At 38.5% G+C, this 26004-nt stretch overlaps 1 protein-coding gene across 4 annotated transcripts in view; it reads right to left on the bottom strand.

Annotated features, from left to right (window-relative positions):
- Positions 1-26004, bottom strand: part of TPR (translocated promoter region, nuclear basket protein) — a 45866-nt gene that overhangs the window by 11267 nt on the left and 8595 nt on the right. For 3 of the 4 annotated variants that reach the window (XM_068416786.1, XM_068416789.1, XM_068416790.1), the window contains exons 9-40: positions 25590-25677; positions 25034-25174; positions 23979-24070; positions 22943-23140; positions 22204-22311; positions 21463-21686; positions 20601-20764; positions 19703-19842; positions 19469-19617; positions 19007-19169; positions 18439-18573; positions 17537-17677; positions 17199-17367; positions 16549-16715; positions 15450-15602; positions 14625-14741; positions 13343-13546; positions 13069-13253; positions 12488-12635; positions 11956-12093; positions 11223-11354; positions 10832-10962; positions 10231-10441; positions 9713-9859; positions 9106-9304; positions 8195-8400; positions 6792-6853; positions 5756-5964; positions 5178-5450; positions 4216-4364; positions 3339-3422; positions 1022-1222 (exon numbers count right to left, since the gene is read on the bottom strand). In XM_068416786.1, coding sequence (XP_068272887.1) covers positions 1022-1222; positions 3339-3422; positions 4216-4364; positions 5178-5450; positions 5756-5964; positions 6792-6853; positions 8195-8400; positions 9106-9304; positions 9713-9859; positions 10231-10441; positions 10832-10962; positions 11223-11354; positions 11956-12093; positions 12488-12635; positions 13069-13253; positions 13343-13546; positions 14625-14741; positions 15450-15602; positions 16549-16715; positions 17199-17367; positions 17537-17677; positions 18439-18573; positions 19007-19169; positions 19469-19617; positions 19703-19842; positions 20601-20764; positions 21463-21686; positions 22204-22311; positions 22943-23140; positions 23979-24070; positions 25034-25174; positions 25590-25677 — 5028 coding nt within the window. The remainder of the gene's footprint in view (positions 1-1021; positions 1223-3338; positions 3423-4215; positions 4365-5177; positions 5451-5755; positions 5965-6791; positions 6854-8194; positions 8401-9105; positions 9305-9712; positions 9860-10230; positions 10442-10831; positions 10963-11222; positions 11355-11955; positions 12094-12487; positions 12636-13068; positions 13254-13342; positions 13547-14624; positions 14742-15449; positions 15603-16548; positions 16716-17198; positions 17368-17536; positions 17678-18438; positions 18574-19006; positions 19170-19468; positions 19618-19702; positions 19843-20600; positions 20765-21462; positions 21687-22203; positions 22312-22942; positions 23141-23978; positions 24071-25033; positions 25175-25589; positions 25678-26004) is intronic. The other variant, XM_068416788.1, reaches the window with a different exon arrangement.

Below are 26004 nucleotides of genomic sequence, written 5' to 3'. Positions count from 1 at the left end.
ACCATTATGGGCAAAACAGATTCGTCTTGGGCAAAATTAATTTAATTTGTTGCCAATTAAAAATAGAGTTGGCTGGTAAGAAGCAAACAAAAACTAGAACACCTTCCCCCCACCCTCCTCTTCTTCCTAGGCTCAACTTCACTCCCTCGTTCCCAACTCCTCTTCCTCCTCCCCCAGCCCAAACAGGGCAGAGGGGACAAGGAATGGGAAGCTGTGGTCAGTCCATAACAGTTGCTTTCTGCTACTCCTTCCTCCTCACACTTTTTCTCCCTGCTCCAGTCTGGGTCATCTCCACACACTGCAGTCCTTCAAGAACTACTCCAGCAGTGCGTCCTTCCCACTGAAAGGCTGCTGTCCATCAGGATAAACCTGCTCCTGCAGTGGCTCCTCTCTACGGGCCACAGTTCCTGGCAGCAGAGCCTACTCCTCCATGGGCTGCAGTTTCCTCCAGGGAATATCCTCCTCTCCACAGACTGCAGGGAAACACTTGCTCCATCATGGCCTCTTCCATGGGTTACAAGGAGTATCTGCTCCAACGCCTGGGGCACCTCCTCATTCTTCTTTGACCTTGGTGTTCATAGGATTGTTCCTCACATTTGTTTTGCCCCTCCTCACACTAACACTGCCATGCAGCATTTCGCCCTTTCTTATTATGTATGTTCTCACCAGCTGATGGGCTCAGCTGTATCCTGCGGTGGGGCACTGTGGAGCCAGCTGGAATAGGCTGTCTTTGGCACAGGGCAGCCCCCAGCCTCTCCTCACAGAGGCCACCCTTGTACGTTGAATAGTCATAGATAATCTAGAGGCATTGTGGAATTTTATTACCTCAAAAAAACCCAGCTGAATGAGCAAGTATCTTTAAAACACCAGAAGTTCAGGCTATATAAATACAGACTATTTATACAGTCAAAAAAAAATTATTTTGATTAAATTAGTCCTGCCAGGTGAGCTTTACCTCTGATCAAAGACAACATCAGAAATAAAGTAGTACATAAATAAAGTAATTCCATGATATACACACCTCCTGCTCGCCTTCGTTTTCTTCATCATCATCATCTTCATCATCACTATCAATTACAATGACATCATCTCTCTTGGATTGACCATCCTGAGATGAAGAAGTATTTTGCTGATCTGACTGAAGAGGTCCAAGATCTATTGGGATAGACTGGGAAGTTTCTTCACTATCCTCCATGGGAGTGTACTCTCCCTGTGTAACACCCTGTAAAAGATAAAAGTAAATTACCAGAAGAAACAAAATGAAATGCAGCATATACAATTTTTAAAATGTTCTCCAGAAAGTGTCCATTGTATTTGTAAGAGTCTTCTGTTTCCATTCCTCTCAACCTTGACCAAACAGAGGCCTGGTCTACAACACAAGCACTTTGTCCTTCACTTCCAAATCTGATTTGGGATGGGTGCCATCACTACAGAATCACAGAATCAATCAGGTTGGAAGAGACCTCTGGGATCATCGAGTCCAACCATTGCCCTGACACCACCATGGCAACTAGATCATGGCACTAAGTGCCATGTCCAGTCTTGTCTTAAACACCTCCAGACATGGGGACTCCACCACCTCCCTGGGCAGCCCCTTCCAATGCCTAATGACCCTTGCTGAGAAGAAATGCTTCCTAATGTCCAACCTGACCCTCCCCTGGCGAAGCTTGAGGCTGTGTCCTCTTGTCCTATCGCTGGTTGCCTGGGAGAAGAGGCCGACTCCCACTCCACTACAACCTCCCTTCAGGTAGTTGTAGACTGCACTAAGGTCACCTCTGAGCCTCCTCTTCTCCAGGCACTGTATTCATAGATGATGCATCCAAATGCACATCCATAAACAGCTGCTGTCTAAATGTTTACCCATCTATTTCAGGTCACCAACACCCGCACAATAAGCAAATATAGATACATGGAGCACTGCTGACAGCTGAGGAAGCCCCCTGCCCTCACTTCACATCCAGCCAAACAATGGGCTGGTTACTTAGAGAGGCACTCTCTGAGCGCTCCACCAACACTGCAGTTACTGTCAGTGCACAAGAGTGGTGATGGGACAACGAGAAGAGAAACAGATCTGATGCTTACAAGAGAAACACTAGTTATTGCTGCTTATTAATAACTAACCAAGACAGGAGAGGACAGAATCACAGAATCACAGAATCCACCAGGTTGGAAGAGACCTCTGGGATCATCGAGTCCAACCATTGCCCTGACACCACCCTGTCAACTAGACCATGGCACTAAGTGCCACGTCCAGTCTTTTCTTAAACCCCTCCAGAGATGGTGACTCCACCACCTCCCTGGGCAGCCCATTCTAATGTCTAATGCTACAGATGATTGCACCAATTAACTACAGAGAACTAAAAGTCTCCCCAGGATCAAGGAACAACCATCTCTCTTCTAAGCATGAACTCTGAGCTGCTGTTTTAAGAGTTCTTTGGTCTGGAGGAACAGTAATGCAACTCACATGACAGCCAGACACAGAGCTAGCAAATAGTTCTCCTTCCATTCAGCACATATGTATATTCAAAACATTTGAACCGAATCTGACAAGTATGTCTAGAAGTGTTTAGAAAACAAAAATGCATCAGGGAGAGTCCCCCACAACCTCTTTTAAAAAAACAAGAAAAAAATATTTGGGACTCATTCATTCAGGACTTTTGGTTTAGGAACGATAACTAGATTCTATTATTTTCTGAACATGTCGCTTTAATGTTGCAAATGGTTGTCTGGCAGCAGAATTCAGATAACCACACTGAGCACTAGCACTGTTAATTAAAGAACATTTAAAGGGAAATGTGGAATAGAAAGCACACAGCTGGGATTTAATGGGAAGATAAATGTTTGTCGTACCTTTTAAACACGTGAAGATATGGGGGAAAAATGACTGACTAAAGACTCAGCACCCACCAATGCTTAAAGAAAATACATTCCACAACTCAGCATGAGGTTTTGCCAAGTTAAAGAATTACCATAACTTTTGCTCATTTCTGAGGTAAAAGGAGATTAAATTCATAGTTTTCATTTATATTTGGCTTTCCTAACACAGCCACAATGGGCATTTTACAGAACTAGCACAAACCCAACTTTTTTTCCCCTTTGTTTATCACACCCTGACCCATCTAACACTAAGCTTGCTCAAGGATTTGTCAAATCTTTCTGTAAAAGCCAGAAAACAAAGAGAAGTCCTCCAAAGAAGTAAGTGAAGAACTGAAAACTCCAACTCCATTTTAAGACTGTGCCTCATTTAACCTCTACATCTCCATTTCACTGTATAAAACTGGGGCTAAGGATAGCTATTTCTGCCAAAATGAAGACTTTTCCTTTTCAAATATGCTTACTTCTCCAATTGAGTCTTGTGAGTCTTGATTGTATGTTTGAGCTTCTACCTCACCATCAGTGCTCTCTTCTGCTGTCACTTCCTCCTGAAAAAACATATAGTTTTCTCATTTAAAACACATCATTAGCCCTAAAGTTTGGTTCTTTAACATGTTTGAGATTTTGTTACTTTTTAAAAAAAAATATCTTTTCCCACAAAGATCATGGGCAACATTTTGTTCCCCTTTTACTGTTATTCCTTCGCTCTGCTTTTATCTAGCACCCCATTTCTCTGCCCTGGAGAAATACACTTTCCCCATTCCAGTTCACTGGACCTCAATGTCTCTAAATATTTTCAGAACCAAGAAAGAACCATCAAGGTTTCCCATTCCACAGAATGGTTAAGGGTTGGAAGGGCCCTCTGGAGATCATCCAGTCCAACCCCCTGCCAAAGCAGGGTCACCCAGAGCACGTTGCACAGGGTCATGTCCAGGCGGGTTTGAGTATCTCCAGAGAAGGAGACTCCCCACCCTCCCTGGGCAGCCTGTGCCAGGGCTCTGGCACTCTCAAAGTAAATAAGTTTTTCCTCATTTTCAGATGGAACTGTAGATAATGAACGACCTTCCAGACCACACTGAAAAATGCTTTAACTTCTTCCTCCTCAATGCTAGGATATCGCCCTCTCTCTTCCACCCTACAGTTCACTAAGATTTGTGTCATTCATTGCAACTGGTCTAACCTCTGCCTTTTACAATACCCAAACATAATCACTTTCTCCCTGACAGAGTAAAAAGTCACGTTAAGAATTAACTGACTTGCTCTGAAGTAATATACTTGCTCTTCCCATTAAAATCTTACAATGGGACAGGTTAAGTAGCAGCATTTTATGTTCTTGCACACCTCAGGTCCAACTCTCTGGATGCTTCTCAGTTTCTTTGGAAGAGGCACATCCACTGTTTCCTCTGACATTTGGTCCGAGTTTTCCACAGTGTTATCCTCCTCTTCCTCTCGCGGACGTTTAGACAGCGAAGAACTTGGGGTAGCTGAAACTTAAATAGCCTCTCAGTTATTTTCAGAACAACAAATGTACAAAACAGAAAATCAAAAGGTTTGGTATTTTACTCTGGAAGATGGCCTCTTTTTCTGCATTCAACAATAACATATAGAATCAGACAGAATCACCTCGTGTCATTTCCGAGGACATGAAAACATCAGCCGCTTTGTTACAAGTCTTATGCTCTTGGACCTATATCCACACCCCAACTGACCTCAAATGTAAGCTTCAGGGTACAACTAAAATATTTTTTCCAACAGCTTTGCCTCTGACAAGTACACCTAAAAGTTTAACAGAGTATCAGCTCGGAAACAAAAAAAGCAGTTTACAAAAGAGTATTTTGGGGAATAAACTTTCTACACCAAAATCTACACTGTGTATGGCAAACAGATGTGCAACAGTGTATCACAGTGAGTAGCTTTAGAGTTCTTCTCTATATTTTATATTCCAGCTGAAGTAGCTTACTCATAATTCCTAAAATTAACCTTGCTCCAACAGTACCATGGAAACAGAGGCAGCAAGGTTTAATGGATTAAACCCTAATGTTGCTCTGAATAAACAGACGTGAGGTTTTCTTTTCTACTTCAAGGAATGAAGTGACAACAGCATTTCAGAGGTACCATTTCTGAAGGTTCAAGAAGGAAGCCTAACCTCAGAAGTTTGTAAAATGTGCAATAATCTAAGGGGGGGTGGGGCAGCAGGAAAGAGCAAATTCTTTTGCTGAAGTTAGGCCTGGTTTGACAAGGGTTCACAGGGAGCTACTTAAAAGGAACTATTCAAAAAGGTAGGCCTATAAAATAAAACCAACCTGTGCCAAACACTGCTGTAGAAGTGGAGGGCCTCTCTATTTGAGAGCTCTGTACAACTTCTACAATGGCAGGGGATGGCTCCTGATTAGCGGGCTCAATCTGAGGATGACTTTGCTGAGTGGGCTGCACAAAAGCAGTCGCTTGTGTCTGCTGCTGAACAGTCAAGATGGGCTGAGAGAGAGATGTCTGAACATTAGGGCTGGTGGAACGCACAGACCCACTAGTGCTTCCAAACACTGGAACGTGCTCCACAGGTCCTTCTGATTGCATAGCTGAAAGGCAAAAGTAGCACATTCAACTGTCTTCATATTATCTAACACAGTTCACATTCTCCATTTCAGAATGCCCTAAATAAGCAGATTCAATGTTTTGCAGATTAACGTTGCTTATACCCATCTTCAGTTGAGGAATCATGAACTTTGTCACAACAAAAGTGGTCATAGAAGTGCAATATTGAAAGAGATGCAGGAACAATAAATAAAACTGAGGTACTTTCAAACTAATAACTACTGAGATTTCAAGGCAAAGGTAGCATTTATGATTACTGTAGGTCCCTATACTGTACTAAAATGCTTACCTTCCTGAGTCTCCACCTGTGTTGTAGGCATAACTGTGGCTGTTGGAGTAGTGGTAGGATTAGTGACTGTAGCAGGAGTAACCATTGGACGGATACTGGCTCTTGGAGTAGATTTATTCCCAGCTATTGCAGCAGCAGTCACTTTACTTGGAGTTGACACAACAGGAGTTGGTTTAATATTTGCTGTTGGTGGATCTGAAGTGCTAGCACTGAAAAACAGGATATTGGTTTCGTCACGGGAGCACAGAAAGCAGATTTTAAAAATACTAAATGTAAATATATAATCGTAGCCAGAAATACTAATTTTTAAAGGTTTAAAATTTAAAAGCCTGACAAGGGCATAATGCATTGTCTTCCAAAATTTTTTTAACTATAAACAAGAAAACAGACAGACACCCTATGCCATTGGTAGCTCGTACTATTAGCTGTGCTGGGTCTTTATATATCTTACATTAAAACTAACTGATTCACTCAGTACAGAGCAACATCACCTCTTGGTTGAGACAAGGATCAGCCAAATTTTAAGCAGCATGTTTGAAAGCTTTGCTTTCAAAAGGATGTCATAAAAACTGAAAGCGAGTTTGTTATCTAAATTAGTAATACAGTAATTAAATTCCCATTTTAGAGCTTAGTCATTTCACTGTTTTATCTGTTGTTAAGAGTTACCATCTATTCAGTCCATTCCTCAAGTTTGAGATTCTTGCACAAGGAAGATCTCCCCACAAAACCAAAAAGGTTAAAGGTAACAATCAAACCCGTACAACTTCAAGAATCTTGAATGTTTAAAAAATCTTTTATGTTTCCCAGATACGATGATCCTGGGGGTTAATATGACAATTTAACAGCTTAAAAGCTTTATTGATTAAATGTAGCGGAGAAAACAGGAGGAACATATTATGTCAATCAGTATCTTCAAAGTTGCTTAAGAAAAATCGTAGGAGACAGTGGTTTGCTAAAAAAAAGAGCAACTAGATAAAGACAAAACTAAGGAACACCAAACACAAACTCTGCAAAACCCTCAAACCCTTCAACTCACATTCCTCTTTCACCTGAAGCCGGAGTAGACTTGAGTGAGATTTGCCTCTGCTGTTCTGGGACCTATTAAGTAAGAAACAGAAGTATCATGGCATGTACATATGAGACAGAGCGAGGAATTTGATAAAATACTTCAGCAGACACATCTCTTTACTAACAATCATTTCTCTAACAGACTCATTAGCGTACCTAGTCAGACTCTGTGATTATTGCAAATTCTCCAAAACAAATCATACCAGTCATACCAAGTATGTAACCCAATTCAGTAATTCCCCAGGTATCTTCTGAAGCTATTGAGGCAACAGCAGTTAGAACCATACTGAACGCATGGCTAAAAATCACAGAATCACAGAATCAATCAGGTTGGAAGAGCCCTCTGGGATCATCGAGTCCAACCATTGCCCTGACACCACCATGGCAACTAGACCATGGCACTAAGTGCCATGGCCAGTCTTTTCTTAAACCCCTCCAGAGATGGTGACTCCACCACCTCCCTGGGCAGCCCCTTCCAATGGCTAATGACCCTTGCTGAGAAGAAATGCTTCCTAATGTCCAACCTGAACCTCCCCTGGCGAAGCTTGAGGCTGTGTCATCTTGTCCTAGCGCTAGTTGCCTGGGAGAAGAGGCCAAAATACAAAATGAGAGAGCAGAGCACAAACAGTTCATTGGGAGATTCACAGTGAATGATATAATTGTATGCTTGTTAGCAGTGGGAATTCTGACTGTGGCAGGAGTAAGTTTTAAATTCAGTTCTGAAGCCTTACTACACCCAGCTTGCTTATGAAGGGGGCCTACAGGAAAGCTGGAGAGGGGCTTTTGACAAGGGCAAGTAGTGATGGGATGAGGGGGAATGGTTTTAAACTGAAAGAGGGGAGATTTAGATTAGATATTAAGAAGAAATTCTTTGCTGTGAGGGTGGTGTGACACTGGCCCAGGTTGCCCAGAGAAGCTGTGGCTGCCCCCTCCCTGGCAGTGTTCAAGGCCAGGTTGGGTGGGGCTTGGAGCAACCTGGTCTGGTGGAAGATGTCCCTGCCTGTGGCAGGGGGGGTGGAACTAGATGGCCTTTAAGGTCCCTTCCAACCCAAACCAGTCTGTGATTCTATGCTTTCCAAAGCCAGGGCACAGTGGAACTTGAACAGCGCACAGTTTGTTGGGCTCTGGTATTTTTTTAATTTTTTTTTTTTTTCCTGAAGTGTAGGACTCCTATGACAAGAATTTCCATCTGCTATTTCGGATGTTTAGAACAAACGCCTTCACGTAAAGTAGTCCTGAGTGTTAACTACTGTATACACAAAACCAATCCAAGTTGGACAACACTCCTCATATTGACAGCTGTTGTTCTGTTACGAAACAGCTTAAATAAAGCTGTTTACGTCCTCTCACACAGCTAAAAGGATTTTGCACCTTATTTGTAGACTCCGGCGGCTCGTCTCGCTGCTCGTGGTGCCGCTCCTGCTGCTCTCTAAGCTCTCTTTCCAGACGGCAGATTCTACCTTCATACTGGGATTTGAGTGCACTCATCCGCACCTCCAATTCAGTCTTCTGCTCTTCTAATGAACTGCTCTTTTGCTTCCACTCTTCATTTTCTTTTGTTAGCTGTTCTTTTGTACCTAATTGAATAGGAAACTCAGTCTTGCCACCGTAAAGCTGCCTACTAAGTGTCTGCATGCTGAATACCTGTCTGCTTTAATAGGTTACTGAAGTATTTGAAATCTTAAAAACGCTGAGCTCTCAAAGGAGCTCTTAGAGGTAATTTTAATTTTCACACGCCATTTTTCTATTTAATTGCAATTAAATAAAAATAAATTAAAAATAAAAAAAATATAATAAATATATAGAAATAAAAAATTAAATGAAGAAGTAGTCACAAAAGAACATGACGTTTTCAACAAGTTCTTACACCATCATTCCTCTCAACATCAATTAGAAATAGAGGAGGCAGTATGTTTTGCACCTGTACACTTTGTGAAGGCAAAGGGGAAGGGGAGAATTACCTCAGTTGTTAGTAGGGTCAATCTGCTCTAATCAACAAAAGGATAAAAAAAATGGGGGTTATCACGTTGGCTGGCCAAAACTAAGCAAAACTTTTTTTACCTCCAGTGTACAGCTAGTAATATACTTTTAGCATCTCCTGAAGGAATGAAATGTTAAGTTTTAGAACAATTCCTGGAATACCTATGCTAGAAAAAGCTTTTAAGTAAAATATGAAGTAGGCCATATTTTCCTAAGCATCCGGTCTAAATGCTTTTCCATAGGAATAACCAAAAACCCAAACAGAAGAAGACACCTTAAGGACAGAAAAAATATAGTAATACCAGCTAACTGGGCAATTTTCTGCTTGGCCGCAAGCAAGGTCTTCCTAGTTTTCTCTTCCTTCTCAGTGATCTGTTGCCTGAGCTGCTCTTCCTGCGTAGTCTTCTCTTGCAGATCTTGATGAAAACGAGCAAGTTCTGATTGTAGCTGTGTTATCTGCTCCTGAAGACTTCTAACTTCAGTTTCCTTTTCTGCTATAGTCTATATTAGAGAGAGAGAGATTGCAGCTATTGGCCATGACCACCTACTTTGGCAAATATACAGCGTAACAAGCTCCAAGGACCTAGTATTAGCTGGCCACTGTATTAAGGTTAAAACGCTTCTAATCAACAATGGAGGAGTCCAGTCCTCTCTGAATGCAAGCCGAGCGAATAACATTCTCTTTCCCACTTATTTATTCCAAGAAACAGTGTGAGACACGCTAGACACAGGATTTAAATCAGGTTTAAGGTCCCTCTTTTCCACAAATAGGTCACTTCACATTTTCTGTGCATGCATGTGTACAGACACAGAAAAACACCCTCACATTCTTCATAGTTAGGCATTTAAGGTTGCAGTACAGCACTCCAAAATTGCTCACTGTTCTTACCTTGTTCACTCTGTTCTCACCTTTTGTAAACTTTCAACCTGAGCCTCCAAAGCCTTGGTCTTCACTTCAGCTTGACTGAGAGTGTCTTTCAGCTCTTGTACTTCCTGGACAGAAACTTGTTCTTCTTGTTGTTCTACAAAAGACTGAGTTGATGCTTCGGCAACCATCTGAAATATGTCAAGAGGTATCAGGGTAAAGGGTACTATCTGATTAGTATGTCATTACTTTCACAAGTTGCTTCTGTGTGCAAACTGATGGTTTAAGAAGTTCTGGACAAACCCCAGGAATTATAATGAACTCTGAAGTTCTGTTAGGAATGCTGTAAAGTATTAAGTGACATGCAGCTCAAGCTTTCTGGCAGCTAGAGCTAACAGCAGAACAAACAATGTAATTTTCTGCCTTTCTCTTCACAGATAAGTATCCATACAATATTATACTAGGGGAACGTGAAGATCATTAGCTAGATTATACATGACTCTAGATGAAAACATACTTTTAAAATAGAATTTCTTTGCAAACAAAGAAAAAGTGTATCTACCTTATCATGCTGTGCTTTCAGCTCCTCATACTGGGTCTTGTACCTGCGCCCAATTTTCTTGACCTGTGTTATAGTCTTCACTTTTTCCTGTATGTCGGCAGCTTTAGCATCTAGTTCTTTCTGCAAAGTGTCTTTTTCTGTTCTTATTTTAGCTACCTCATCCTTCAGGCTCTGAACAAGATTCTGGCTTGTAGTCAAGGATGCATTAGTTCTAAAGAACAAGAGATTGGAGGAAGATGCAAATGAGATGTTTGAAATAATTAATACATTTCAATATTCCTCATTTACGTAATATCACAGGCATAATCTGTAGTGAATTATGTTTTCTAGGATTTTGCAATACAAAATCCTAGATACAAATTATTCACAATTATTCAATACAAGTTATTCTACCATACACTAATTTAGCATAAGTTCCACTAAAAGAACACTTCCAAAACAATTCTCACTTCATTTTACCTGTGTATTATCAAGCTACAGTAAGAACACCAAAGGTTTCATAGTTACATGGAGACAGTTAAAAAATTAGACTTCCAGATACAGCTTTATTTAAAATATTTTACTTTGCACAAAACTTTTTACTAATTGGCTTATACCACACCTGGCTATTTCTGCTTTAAGCCTGCCTGTTTCTTCACTCATTTGTTGTATCCGCTTGGTGTTTGCCTCCTTCTCTGAAAGCAGCTTCCGATACTCTTCGAGATCAGTGTCCTTCTGTTGACTCAATAAATGCTGAAAGGTTGAGAAAATAGTTTGCATTTTCGTAAAATGATTATGCAGTTATATCCAGAAAATCTCTTTTAAATTCAAGCTACTGCTTTTGCATTTTGATTTGGATGCCTATGAATTAAAATCGCCTATTTGGAGCTGCATAAACGATGCTTTATAATTCAAATAAATTTCTTTGTTGTTGTTTTTAAGCAAATTTAGAACTCTCCTTTTAATTCTTCTCCCCCCCACCAACATCACCTTTGGAAACATGCATTCCCCACCTGAGTCCGGGCTTTCCAGCGTTTAACATCTTCTTCCAACAGCTTTTTCTCTGCCTGCAACATTCCACTTTTCTCACTCAGTTCAGCATTAGACTCTTGTAGAGGTAGAATGTCCGCCTCAAGCTTGCGTACCTGAAAAAAACACAGTTTGGAGATTAAACTCTCTGGATCTTACGAGACTGAAGGAAATGGAACATGGTAGGCCTTGAACAATGATGGTAAGAGGGACAGAGAGGGCAAAACCAACGCCCTCAAGAAGTCATGATATAGCATTTTTTCCAACTCTCTGCCTTTCAGTGGCCAGATGGGGGCAGGGAGAAGGATGAGGAGCAAGAGCAGGGGATGATCCTACAGAGAGAAAAAAAATACAGGTACAACTTCACAATCTTAGATTCTCACTCACTGGAATATTAATTGCATGTTAGATGTCAAGCAACACTGCACTGGATTCCATTAAAATAGCTGGTGTGTAGAAATGGGAAGAGGCATGTATCTCCCTTTTAAACTCTTAATAAAGCTGTGGTCTGCTTTATATGTATTCCTGTGCCATTTTTCATTTATCTGCTGATAATATCCTTGTTACTTGTATACCCCTCTAGCCAAAGATAAATGCTGATTGTAAGGGAATAATCACAATCTAAATCATGTATTTACTGTAATTAGCAATGGGATATCCAGACACTAACTCATCAGCTTGAATGTCTAAAAAATTTACATGAACCTCAGTACTAACCTTTGCTTGAACTTGTTGTAGATCTTGTTCTAGTCTCTCCTTCTCTTCTCTCAGCATCTTGTTGGTTTCTATCAATACGTTCATGGTCTCAGTTTTTTTCATTAATTCTTCATGCTGTGCAATGGTTTTTGCTGTTACCTTTTGAAAAGATTTAACTCAGTCATTTGTTTTGCTTGCACATGCATATATACTTACCTGGATCCGGCATAACACCATCTTGGAAACCTATCATGGCACCCATTATCTCACATGTACATTCAAAACAAGTAAATACCGCTTCAGAAACGGGAGATCAGAAAAAAATGGAGAGAAATATCTTTATTTTCCCTATTGATGTGATTTTGGAATTGCCACACTGCTTCACAGGACTCAGAACAAGACCCTCCATTTGGCTTTACAGCAACCCCAGTTTAAAAGCTCCCAGTTCTTCCAAAACTTCATTTTTGGGCACAGGCAGCAAAGACTAAGAGTAGAACATAGAGAACAGCCCTCTCTACTTACTGAAATCATAAGCAATAATACCCAGCCATACCTGCACCTTCTCTCTCTCAGCATTGAGGCTGTCCTGCAGTTCCTGGAGTTCCCTTTCCAGGTGCTCCACTCTCTGACGGTACCGCAAACTCTCCACCTGGGCCACCTCAAATCTAGTTTCTGCAATCTCCTTTTCTCGACGTATAAATCTGCAGTAAGAAAATGAACAACATATCATGGCAATGAAAATGCAAGACAAAGCATTTTAATTTGAAGCATCTTATATCTGAAAGTCTGAGTATCGAAATCGGTTCAGAAAGATCAAAAAGAAAAACCTAGATAAAAATTCTTGAAAATCTAAATAAACCCCCTAAAAACCACAATGAGAAAAAAAAAATCACCTCTATGAAACTTTCTTGCCAATCACATTTGCTAAAAACTGATTTAGCTTCCTGTCATAATTGACTCACATTGTTTTCCTAGGAGAGAAAGAAATCTCCTCTATTAGTTACTGACACAGTACAACCACCTAGCAAAAAAGTGCTTAAATTTCATACATTATCCTTCAAATATAAAACAATACAGAACTATTTAATTCGGCAACTTATAACCACCAAGAGAATGAGCCCAGAGATAATTTACCTAAGAATTTCTAAGATTTGCTCCTGGGATTTGCCTTCCTCATTGAGAGAAACATTCACTGCAGTTGGCATGGCTTCTTTCATGGAAGTCACCATCTTATCACTCAGACTTTCCAGCTGTTCATGTAATAATCGATTTTGTTTTTCCAAATCTTCACAGCGGGATGCAAGTTTTGAAGCTTCATCCTACAACAAAATTATTCAATGGCTGTGAATTCTGTGGCTGAATTTCTGTTAACTGAAAAACCCCACTGAAACCATAAAAACAGTCATACCTTGATCATTCTCTCTCTCTCTTCCCAGGAGGCTTTGCACTCTAACAATTCAGACTCAGCTTTCCGAGCAGCTTCCTCCAGCTGTTGCCTTACAGCTGTGTTCTTGGCAACTTGGTCTTTAATAGCCTGTAATGCTTCAACATCGGCAGCATGAAGCATTAATTCCCGTTCATATTTATTTTGAGCTTCAGAAGCCATCTTTGCCTGCAGAAAAATATAAAAAATAGATTGTTACCTTTAACGTTATTATGTTTGACACGTATAAAGAGATTCTCAAATTCTAGAGAAAATCAGTGACCACTAATCAAAAAGAAAACCACTGGCCAAAACCTCTGTCGTTCTCAAGTGAAAAAAAAAAAAATGGATAAGCTTAGGACAGTTGCCTTAAGAGAAATTAATATTTTTAAGAAAAATTAATTTTGAAATAATTTTCTTTGAGTGACTAGCAGGAGGACACACTCTCTGTAGTTACTCTACAATTAAACCTCTTGCTGTAGATTCTGCATACAGGCAGGTATTAGTCTAAGAACATCCAGTGGTTACTTCTACATGTGAATATGGGCAAAGATATTTATTGCGTAAGGTTAAAAAGCTCAGGACAGACTATGGTCATAGTATTAGCTGAAAAAAATGGAACTGCCTGTCTGCCAAATTTTGGGTTGGATTAAACAACAGCCAAAAGTTTTTCTACATCCTTTACACCAATCACTGTTGCTGGAATTCTCACCTGCAGAGAAGTAGACTCCCTTTAAAAAACAGTAACAGAACAATCTTATCAGGTGCTGCTAAATATCACTGCCCCACACTTTTAAAAGATGACAATTATGTTTTGGGTTAGAAAGATATCTTCCCCATTGTCTTGTGAGAGTTCAGTTTTCTTTTTTGCTGCTCCCTCAGGAGACTGAGGTAGCAATTAATTAAAAACAGTTAATTACATTCCCCAACCAATTTTTTTACAGAACGAAACAGACCTTAGAAACAGCAGTCCATTGCACTTGTTGTTTTCTTAAACATGACACAAACTGTGCTTGCAATACAACTTTGTATTCAAAGTCAGTCTAGTTGATATTACCACGATGCTTCAGCAGGTAGAAAAATGAAGCATTAAACAAACAGCTGTTCACAATAGAGAAAGTGGTCTCACAGCACTTTTCTCGTCTCCACAAGTCTCTAATGAGCAGCACTACCTTTAAAAAACGTGTTGAGTTCAACTAAGAAACAACAAAAAACTAACATTAAGTTTACTACCTTTGGCTAAACCAGGCAAATACTACAAACATACTTGCTCCTGGCAGTCACGTCTGGCTTGCTGTTCATTATTTAGAGCTGCGCTGGCTCTCTGAAGAGCTTCCTGAACTTCTGATTGCACGGCTGACAGACTCTTCTTTAGTTCTGATAGCTACAGCAATGAGGGAGGAGGAAACACAAAAAAAACCAAAATAAGAACAAAACCAAGACTAAATCACAAAGTATTTTACAGAGTATTGAACACAGCAAGGCTTTGAATGTAGACAGTCATGAAAAATGTAGACCAAAGGGTGGTTATTTCATTATTTTTTTTTTAAATACTAATTTTAATCTAAAGAAAAACACTTTCAAGATTTTTGACTTAGTAATATACACAGCTCCTTCCTGGTAAAAATACATTACTGTTCTTTCAGAGTTGGGCCTGCAGTAATTCTAGTTGCAGTCACCTTGTTTCTTTCAACCGCAGTTAAGACCCCAAATATAAACCAGACAAATAAGGGCACAGACCACTCTGGTTTTAAAAGACGTGCACGCTACAGATTTGGTTTTGGCTCAGGTTCCTAAAAGGGTTTTCTGAAACCTTTCTCCAAGGCTTTTACTCAGGTTTTTCTGCAAACTGTGCTCAACGTTCAGGAAGATAGTGACAGCTTTAAATACACAATCACCCTAACAAGGCAATAAGGTTAATGTACTACTCATGTCTGGAAACCTCTCACAGATTTAGTCAGCCTTTTGTACCTCCTAAAGGCTTTAGTTTTGGATGCTACTATACAGTGAAAACAAACTGAAGTTTAGGGAATTATGTAAAAGCACATTCTTGTGGACTCTCTACAAGGGAGTTGGGGCGTTCAGTGCATACCTGTTGTTCCATATTCTCCACAGCTTTACGCTTCTCCTCTTGCAGTTCTTGCTTTTCTTTCTCTGACTCCATCAGCTTCTTTTCTAGCTGTGCTTGATACTCTGAAGACTCCTTCAGACGAGCTTCAACTGTTGCACGAACTTCCTCTGTCACCTTCATTAAAATCCATCATAAGAGATCAATTTTTTTTCCTTTAAATAAGGTATTCTGATGTGAAATCAGTATTTTATTAACAATTTAAAGCCAGAATAGGTATTCTCAGCATCTCATTTAGAACAACAGCACTGAAAATGTGGAGAATCACAAACAGCATTGAAATTTTTTCTTTTTTTTTCCCCTTCAAAGCTGCAACACCTAAGAAAAGTTTTAGGTGACTGCACTCAAATGTGCAGTAGCCAGAATATCTTTTTATCACACACTAGAATCTGCAATATTGTTAAAGCCCATCAAGCCATGATAAAGTTTTTACAGTAACAGAACTCAGAGACCAGCAGAGAACTTGGACACTAGACAAACAGCACTGCTGTAACTTCAGTAGAAAATGAGAATTCTGTTTCCTCAATCCATCTTATTTTGATATGTTTGACAGCTTGGAAGAACATGCTTCCTTCACCATCAGCACGGTGGAGTGTGTGACAGATTAGAAGGTCACTCTTAAGCTTTTCCCATGAATACCACATACAGACCGTTCTTTTGCATCACAGAAAACCTTATTGATGCAGAAGGTGTGAATTTAACTGCCTTTGACTGAGAGCTAATTAATATTTTTAATCATTTAAAAACTCTTTCTTATAACCCTGTGATCAAAGTCAATTCCCCTGTTTTGAAGACATTGGCAGAATACAGCTTTGAGTCACATTTACGATTCAACTTTTTAAAAAATATGCTGCAAAAAGGTTTAATATTGCCATGATTAAAAGTGTTTTTAATAAAATTGTCTACAATATGGTCTTATTACATTACATTCTAATGCCTTCTAAACTAACTTTAGTTTCATTGTAATTCCTCATACAATCCTACACACAGTACTGTAGTACAAAAAAAAATATCTTTCATTTTGTTTCTGTTTTTGCTCTAATAAACAATGGTAACTACTTACTTGTTTTTCCTTATTAAGGGATTCCTCTAGACTAAGAGCCATGGCCCTGTACTGCTCCACATTACTAGAACTAGTCTTGAGTCTTTCTCTCAGGTCATTAACTTGTTCTTCAGCTTGTCTTAGTCGACTTACAAGATCATCCACATCTTCATTTGCATTAGGCTGACCTATAATATTAGAACACATTCATTAACCGATGAAGTTTAATTCAGGTTTTTAAACCACTGCTCTGTTGAAATTTGAACTCTCTTTAGGATAACAACATGGAAAAAAACATCATCCTCACAAAGTTTCCCTAAATAAAAATGCCAGCCCTAACCAAAATAGTGGCTTACAAGAAACATTGTTGATTCAGATTAAAAAAACCTGGCTATTTAAAAATAAGTAACCTAATAGACTTAAGTTGTTTCAAATAAAAATAAAAGAGATCCTTTAAGTTTTATTTTTCCCCTTTGTCAAAGACTGCTTGAACATAAATTTTACTTTAATAAATCATCCTGGTTATCATTTGTTTGAATATGTGATTGTAATAATGAAGAGGTTTATTATTTAGTGTACTGTCCTCCTAATTCTAATTATTATGAATTTCACCATTCTGCAGACAGCCAAGTTTAACATAAAGAGAAATTCAATGTAGAAAACCATCTTACCTTTCCCTGGAGCCCTCTGTGACGACTGAGATGCTAGCTGAGCCTCCGTGTTGTTAAGCTGCTGTTTCAACATCGCAGTTTCTTTCTGGGCATTCTTTAAAAGTTCCTTTGTGCTAATGTGACGGTTTGTCTCAGTCTCGAGTTGCCTCTTAAGATCCAGGATATGAACCTGAAAACACGACTTTCTTAAACTTGTAACTATTCACAAATGGCACAAAACCCAAATATGTTTATAAATTTCACATATGAAAAACAACGCACCGTAAGCTGGCAGAAGCCATGCAAATGTGGCTTTACCTTCACTAAAACAAGTTTAGCACATTTAGAATTACACTTACCTCTTGATTTTTGGTAAGGGAATGTCTTTGTTCCACCTCACTTTCTAGTTTCTTCTTCAGCTGAGATATCTCCCGCTCTAGCTTTTCTATCTGATTATTGAGTCTTTGTTTTGTTTCTGTCTCAGACCTCTCCAGTATTCCCTGATAAAAGAGCACAATGCACTATGCTTACAATGCACTTTAATAATTTTCTTCTGAATTACTGCAGCACTTCATACAAAGTTGTCACAACACTTCTCCCATCCACAAAATAATTACTGCAGGGAGCAAGCAACAATAGGTAGATACAGCAAATTATGCAGAGTAGCACTTACAATGTACGACTTTGTTTTGAAAGATTTTTTTAATAACATTGATACGACAAGAATTATTAGAAGAAAATCTATTATCCATGCAGTCTAATTCCAGGGATTAAAAAAACCTAAAAGATCTACTACAGAAACAGAATTCAGTCACACGATAAAATATGCAACCTTAAATATTTATACTCTAAGAGTCAAAATATCTTATAATAGAAGATATAAAAGTGTAAATATACCTTAAAACAATGATAAAATAAACTACTAAGGCAGGCTGTCATAAAAATCAACATACAGATTTTTTCCTTTCACTTTGTTTCATGTGTTTTGTTTCCATTTTACTGTGAAAACCCTTCTCATCGACTCAAAATTCTCAGGACTTTAACCAGGTAAGTAACAGAGTATCATAATTTAGTATAGGAATAACAAACCCACTTAAATAAGTTGCTCAATATTTTATGTTCAGTGTCAATTTGTAATAAAAGAGAAAAAAAATCCACTTTAAGACCTAATCCCATGACTGTTTTATTCAATTTCGATGGGTATTTATTGAAAACTCTTGAAAGACAGACCAAACTTGGACATAAGAATAATACCACATACCTGAATAGTTCGCAAATTAGTAAGCAGCAAGTTCTGTCCTCTTTGTTCAGCTAATAAAGACTCACGTTGCTGAGTCAAACGCACATCTGACATCTTCAAGATATCTTTCTCTTTTTTTAAGTTTTCTGCTCTCACCTTTAAGACAGCAAATAATAACAAGAACTTTGTTATCCACCCCAAATCTGTCCATTAATTTTAATGTTATTTTTATGATCAGTTAATACTATTTTTAAAAAAGAGCTTTTAAGATTACAGCTTGTAAATTAAATTTCATGCAAATTAAGCCAAGAACACTAAGAACACAACCGTGTGACTAATCACATTCTGTTTTCTCTGTAAACTGAAACACCTTCAGAATGTTGTTTCATCTTCACTTGAGATATTTTGTGGAATGTTAGGAATGTACGCACCGAATATACCAACACGCATGCACACAAACTTTTACAAATTTAAGAGCTGATGCACTCAAAAAGCCATGCATTCAAGTTCTGACAGCTTTCAAGACAATAATAAGAAAAACTCTTGTGCTAACTTGGAATATCTAGCAGTACAAGACACTGTCACCAACCTCTGCCACTGCCAGTTTTTCATTAGCCCCCCTCAGGTCTTGAGTCATAGTGTTAATTATCTGCTCTTGCTTCTGAGTTGTTGCTGTGAGTTTCTGGGTTCTTTCATGCAGAGATGTTATTTCTCGACGATAGCCTTCAACGTTATCCTGCAGCATTTCATAACTTCACATGGAACAACAAAGCAAAGTATATGTTTGCCACAGTAAATTGTTTAATTGCAAGAGGTGTACGTACACAGCTGTATGTTTCATGTTCTTGTGTGCCAGTTTTCACATATGTGGCTCACTCAACTAGAAGGTATATTCTGGATCCCACCTTCACTATCTCCTTTGTGCTCTTTAACAGAATACATAATATTAATGTTTAACTGGCAGCTCTTCCTGAGCAAACTGTATCAAGCAAAGTGATTCCACTGACACAGAACACATACATAAGGCAATGAAATTAAATAGCTGCTTTACCGTTTGGAGGCAAACTCCAGCTGTGTGGATATCTTCGCATTTTGTGACCTCAAGTCTGTGACCTGCTCCTGAAGCTTTTCGTTTTGTTCATTCAGCAACTTGTCATTCTCCGCCTTTTCTTTTTTATAGTTCTCAAAAACTTCCTGCAACTACATGGAAGAACAGACATTGAAGTGCTTACAAGAGTAAAAAGAAATAGTGATCGTTTTCTGCAGTGATTACTGAAAAATATACCTGCTTCAGCGCAGCCTTGGCCTCCACAGTCTCCACTGATTCAGTCATTGACACTGGAGCTGGAGTTGACATAGCCTGAGGTAAACTTGGGCGCTTTGGAGTGGATGTAAGAGAAATCTCCTCTGGTAATATACCTGAAGCTAAAAAAAGATAAAGTGGATTGTAAAGGCAACAACTGAATGAGTGCTTGTGTCCTGGTTTTGTGGGGATAAAATTTACAGAATCACTTTAAATGGGAAAGCTGGATGGGGAGGGGTGGGACTCTTTGCTCTGCTTTCTCCTCCCTTCCCTCTTTCTCCTTCTCTTTCCTCAGCAGTTGTAAATCCCTGGAGGAACTTGCCACCACTCTGTGCGCTAAGTACAATTTTGTGCCTTTTGTATTCGCATTGATATTGTTTTCCTTATTTTATTAAATCTGTTTCAATTTTAACCCATGAGTCTCCCTTCTTTTCCCAATTCCCCTTCTTGGTTGGGGAAGGGACACTGGGTGATGGAACAACTGGTTATTGTTTAGCCCTGGGTGTGAGCTAAACGAAGACAGCTTGCTGAAGCAGAAGATCATATAACCACAGTGAAATATGGCTAAAACCAGTATCATATTGCTAGGAAAGTCTTGGGCTCTCCTGAGCAAGTGAATGGTTGTCCATTCTTTATATGTACAACATGCTACCAGAACACACATAGTCACCACCACACGTCAGTTATTATGTAGCAAGTTATTACACTGTAAAAATAAAATCACGTGGTTAAATCCCAATTCATGGGTTTTCCAGTGAGTAAGGCTAAAAGTTGAATACCAGATCAACAGAAGTACTAGTACCATTACAGCACTTTACTGAAAGCTCATAACAAATGACAATTCTGTTTTTTTTCAATGGTGCAGAAACGTGAAGCTCACCTTGCAAAGGAATGACAGCTCCTGTGGTCTGTGCCAACAATATGCGGAACATATCACGCTGACGAACTGCAGACTCAACGAGCTGCATCTGACGGAGACGTGATTCACGCAGTTTTTCCAGCTCCTGAAGAGCTTCCTCAAGCTGACTCTGAAGCTCAGAAATTCTGAAAGCAACAACAGTTGTTTTCAGCAACATACACAGCGAGGCATACCAAGATGACACAACCCTTACATTTTGTCACAAGTCCTGCAGCGTACATTTATTGCATCTTTGAAAGCTAAGCACCACTGAGATTTTTGAGTAAACTTATAGTAAAATTGGTCTTTGGGCTTGCCATTTTGTAGATGACAAAGAAAGCAGACCTCTTCCATGAAAAGCAGAACAGAGGTAACTCTAGTCAAGTGAATAACTTCAAACAACAGTCCGTAGCATGAGCAGAGAATCAGGGTAAGAACTTTCCGTACAGAATTACATTATCTGTGGGCTTTACAGCTAGTGAATTAGATAGCTGAACACAAAATTGAATATGTGCCTAACAGGAATCAAAATGTCTCTTTCTTTTTCCAAAAAACAGCTCTGTTGTGTGAAATCCCATTCACTAAAAGACATTTATTTTTACTCTGAATTTTGATGAGAGGACCTATTACAAGATATAGAGCTGTAAAGCCATTTTAATCTACACCTGAAGACAATGTTGCTTAGTAATAACTCGCCTTTATGAATAGCTGCTCATGAGCACATGCACACTTACACGTGCATATGTACACAATAACAATCAGAAGCAAAAACCTGAAAAGTGTATGAATAAACCCCTGTTACTACTTAGTACAAACAGTTTACTACAAGGAACTGATAACTTACTTAGATGATGTTGTTTCTTGCTCCTCTTTTTCTCTAGCCTCTCCCAGCTCCCGAAGAGCCACCAGGAGACGCTGGTTCTGCTGCTGAAGTTCTTCAATATTTCTGTAAGAGACCAGGTGTTGAGATATCACTTCAGAAGAGCTACTGATGTCAGCGGAGCTCACTTCATCACGAATCACGTGATTGCCTCTAGCTTCTTCAAGTTCCATTAAAAGCACACGAATCTGAAAGAGAACATTCGAGGGTAAGACGTGCACACAGACTCAAAAGTTCATTCTGAAAAACAATGTATTAGAAAAAAATGCTTGGAAATTAAGATTTTTTTTCCTACAATATAAACTATTACAATCAATAAATCCTTGTAAGATTACAATATAGAAAACAACAGTTTGACAGAAGGAAGTACATCAAGGTCAGAAGCAGATTGTGTTCAGTTCTGCGAACAGATCACAGAAAACTCCAATCAAACAAAAAGAGTTATGAGCTTTCCACATCAGATGTTTAACAACATTATCCTAAAGCAGCATCATTTCTATCCAGCTAAACTTCAATTTTATAAGTAGACATGTAAATACCGTTTTGTCCTAAGGAGAAGCTTTTAACATCACTGAAGCTCTTATGACAACCAAAGTCTACATGACTGTGGCTGAACACAACTTCCAAGCAAACTTCAGACACACAGCACCATATTAATAAATAAATTGCAAACAGTACATTTAACCACAGCAACATTTGTTGTACCTGCTGGGAAAGGTCTTTCACTTGTATTTCCAGTCTCTGGTTTTCTCTGGCAAGCACAGAGGCGTGCTTATTGGCTTTATCTGTATCCTCCAGCAATCGTTGGATTTCCTGCAAGCATACAAACATTAAGAAACACACAGCAATTCAATGCAGACACATCAAGAATATATCTGATGCTATTAGAGATGTGCATGTGAAAGGAGTGATGTACAAATGGATTGAAAAAGATTTGGAACAGTATATTCTGCACGGGGATGAAATCTATGCTGTGCTAAACCGACTGGTAAACCACAAGAAGAAACTCTTCCTCATTACAAGGAATGTAATTCCTCATTACAAGGAATTTCCAGAGAGGTAACGTCATGCACAGACATGCCTTGTGAATCAAACTGGGCTTTACCACTTTAAAGTTACACTCCACAGGTTAAATTCCACATATTTAGGAATCAAAAGCTACGCTCTTTCATGCTGTATTAGTGTATGTATTAAAATTAATGAGAAGTGAGCACCAAAGTCCAAATTTATTTCTTTGGACAGACAATACTGATCTTTGTTTATAAAGAATTCTACTCTCTTAGAAAATCAGAGATGGTAAGTCACCACATTTAAGCCTTGACTACAAAAACCTCTGAAAAATGTTGACTAAAAGATCCATTTTATACATTTACTAACAGCCACTAGGATTAAAGAATTAAAAATCCATTTTTTTCCATAATTTTACATGCTCTTTTATACTGACCTTCATAGCTTGTTCAAGCTTTGCAGACAGACTAGCAACAGCTTTTTGGGAACGCTCAAATTCTTCACGCTGACGTTTTAAGATTGGTGCTTTGGCTTCTACTTCTTGCACTATTTCATCCAAATACTTATTGATTCTCTTATTCTCCAGCTTTTCCAAAAGCAACTGATCCTGAGTTTCTACATATGCATTGTAGAGCTGCAACAGAAGATTTTTTGGGTTTTTTTTGTTTGTTTGTTTATTTGAAGAAGTCTGTCCAGATGTATCAAAGAACCACTGGTAATTACATAATTCATACCTTAAGGTGGTATAATTTTATACAGCTCTACACTAATTAATTCAGAGAAACAAGTTGGCCTTTTAAAAAAATGTGGTTTTAGGACTCATACCATGGCGAAGCAGTTATCCCTATTCATTTAAAAATGGCAAACTTTTATAGTGCAACTGTATGCAAAAAAAGAATTCTATGTAAAATGGACAAATCTTAAGCAAGTTTTAGAGAACAGAAATATCAAAACTAGGATCACAAAAGCAAGCAGCAAGCACAGAAGAAAGTAATTTCATGGCTGGACAGAATGACCATTAACAAACAAAATGAAAATTACATAAATAGAAATGTAAAAAAACCCCTAGAATATGTATGACCTATCATTATGTTAACTTTTCTGCAAGTATAAGCTAAATGCACAGCAGTACAGATTAAAAATCCATGTAAATAAGCAAAAAAAAGAAGCTCCTGCCAAAAATGCATACAGAAAATAAGTTTATATGCACAAAACTCCCCATATTTCATAAAAAAGAACCAAAAGACCCTACAAATGTTTTCATTATAAAGAAAAATTGTAAGGTATGTTGAAAAAAATCCCAATAATTTAGCCAGCAAAGTCTGCCTCAAATGCATGAAAAGATTTTATCTACTTCAGTCAGGCATTACACCAAGTCCAAACCAGTGAGTGAACTCTGCACCCTTACATTATTAACGTATTTCTGTTGGCATTTCAAAGGCCTTGAAATTGAAGAGTTTCTTCTCACTTACCTCAGTTAATTTCATTCCAGGTTTGACTACTTTAGCTACAGCTGCAGCAGTGGGAGACATAGCTGCCAGTTCCTCCTCAGACAATATGGCTCCTGAAGACATAATCCCACCAATGACCATTAAAAAGCTGCAATAACTCCCACCATAAATTCTTTATTAATATAAAGAATGTCTTCAGAGAACTTTGTAACTACTGTATTTTAAATTACTATTTTAAGTCCTTAAAGTTACTGGTTTAAGAGTTTTCTGTAATCTTTATTATACAGATACATGTGCAAGTGACTGGTATTAGATACAATATTCCATGTCATACATCATCAAGGTCTCCAACTAGTTTAATTTGAAATGCTGAAAAACTTCTGCTATTAGACTCTTAAAATTTAGATCATTTCTGAACGTAAGCGCTTGAAATATCTGGAGCAAAGCTTAACATCAGATTTCTTAGCAAACTGCAACGCACTTGTTTACTTTCATTAAATTAACATGGGAATAGCAAATATACTTCATGTCTCTCTCTCCCTTCCTGCTCTGCTCTCTCTTTCCTTTAGAAATTACCTACATGTAGCAAACAGACTCTTCAACAAATAAAACTATAGAACTAGGACAGTGAATATTGAGCAGGATTTAATGTTAAACAGAAATTTAAGGACAGAGGTTTGTTTTCCATTGCTTTTTTTTTTTTAAAGAGGAAAATAAGAATAGTTGATCAACCCCACTCCCCTCTCCAGAAAACCATTAAAAGCATGATGATACAGCCTTAAAGAAATGTTTTCTCTCCCTTTTCTTTGAAAAGCTAAGTCAGATTAGCAAGAGAACTTCAAAAAACATTTTCATAGAAATGCATTTTCCAGTGGGGGGAAAAAAGAAGTATATATTTTCATATATATGTAAATATACACACACGTGAAAAAGCTTCTAAAATTCATGATTAGAAATGACCAAAGATGAATTAAAATTAATGCACTTACTCTCTATAGAAATTCAGCACAGTATTTTCACACAAGATGATAGAAAGCCTGAGGCTTTATGTATTTTAGTTTCCAATGTTACCCTACCTTTACGCTTCGTAGCGGACAGTAAATCATTAGCATTCTCCAACTCCTTTTCCAGTTTACTGATCTTCTCTCTCAGTTCTTTTTCCATTACAGCTTTGGACTCTTCCACCTCAGCCAAATGCTCCTGGGTTGCTTTATTAGCTAAAATTAAACAGACAAGCAATTTGCTGTGTTGTGGCTGTTTTTATTTTTTTAACACGACCAAAACTGGCACGTCGACCTTAAATTTTACTTTAATTTTATACAATCTGCAGAAGGAATCTAAAAGGAGAAACTAAAATGAAGACATATCTTACAAAATTAGATCCTCTCATCAAAATTCAAGTAAAATTGCAAGTATATCTGAAAATAGTTCTCCCCCATCCCTCCCCACCCAGCAAGTAAATTCAACTAGTCAGGTAAAATTTTTGTTACAAAGTGACTGCTGTTTCCACCACCCCAAAAGCCTAATAGTTCCTTTTGTAAACGCTCAATACCTATTTTTTCAGTGCATCAAGGTAGTTACAAAGGAGTGTAACCATTCTACTCCACCTGCCATTTCTTACTCCCAGCTTACCTTCACCCGCTTCCTTCAGGAGCTTGTGCAGCTCTTCTACTGCTCCCGTCAGTTCATTGCTCTTTGCCTCCGAGTCATCAGCAGCACTCTAAATAAAAGCATTTTATTTAACCTTTTAGCACATAGCAATATAGCAACTATATTTTTATAAGTAAGCTCGAACTGACCAAAAATTAAAAACACACAGTTTTTTGAGTAAAATGCTAAAAGATTCACCTCAACTGGACAATTCTCTTTCCACTTGGATTAAGTCTCACTTTGATGCAAATTGCCCATCTGAGAGTAAGAAGTGTCAGACATTGATTTGATATGACAAATCCAAATAAAATGTATGCCCTTTGCCTGCTCTATAGCTGGTGCCAGCTTTGTTCCTTCTCTTCACTAAAGAAAATCTGGAGAAATTTTGATTATTCTG

This window comes from Nyctibius grandis, chromosome 21, assembly GCF_013368605.1.
Source record: "Nyctibius grandis isolate bNycGra1 chromosome 21, bNycGra1.pri, whole genome shotgun sequence".
Classification (NCBI taxonomy): domain Eukaryota; kingdom Metazoa; phylum Chordata; class Aves; order Nyctibiiformes; family Nyctibiidae; genus Nyctibius; species Nyctibius grandis.
The sequence above is the reverse complement of the archived record's forward strand: the minus strand, read 5'-3'. Positions and strand labels throughout refer to the sequence as shown.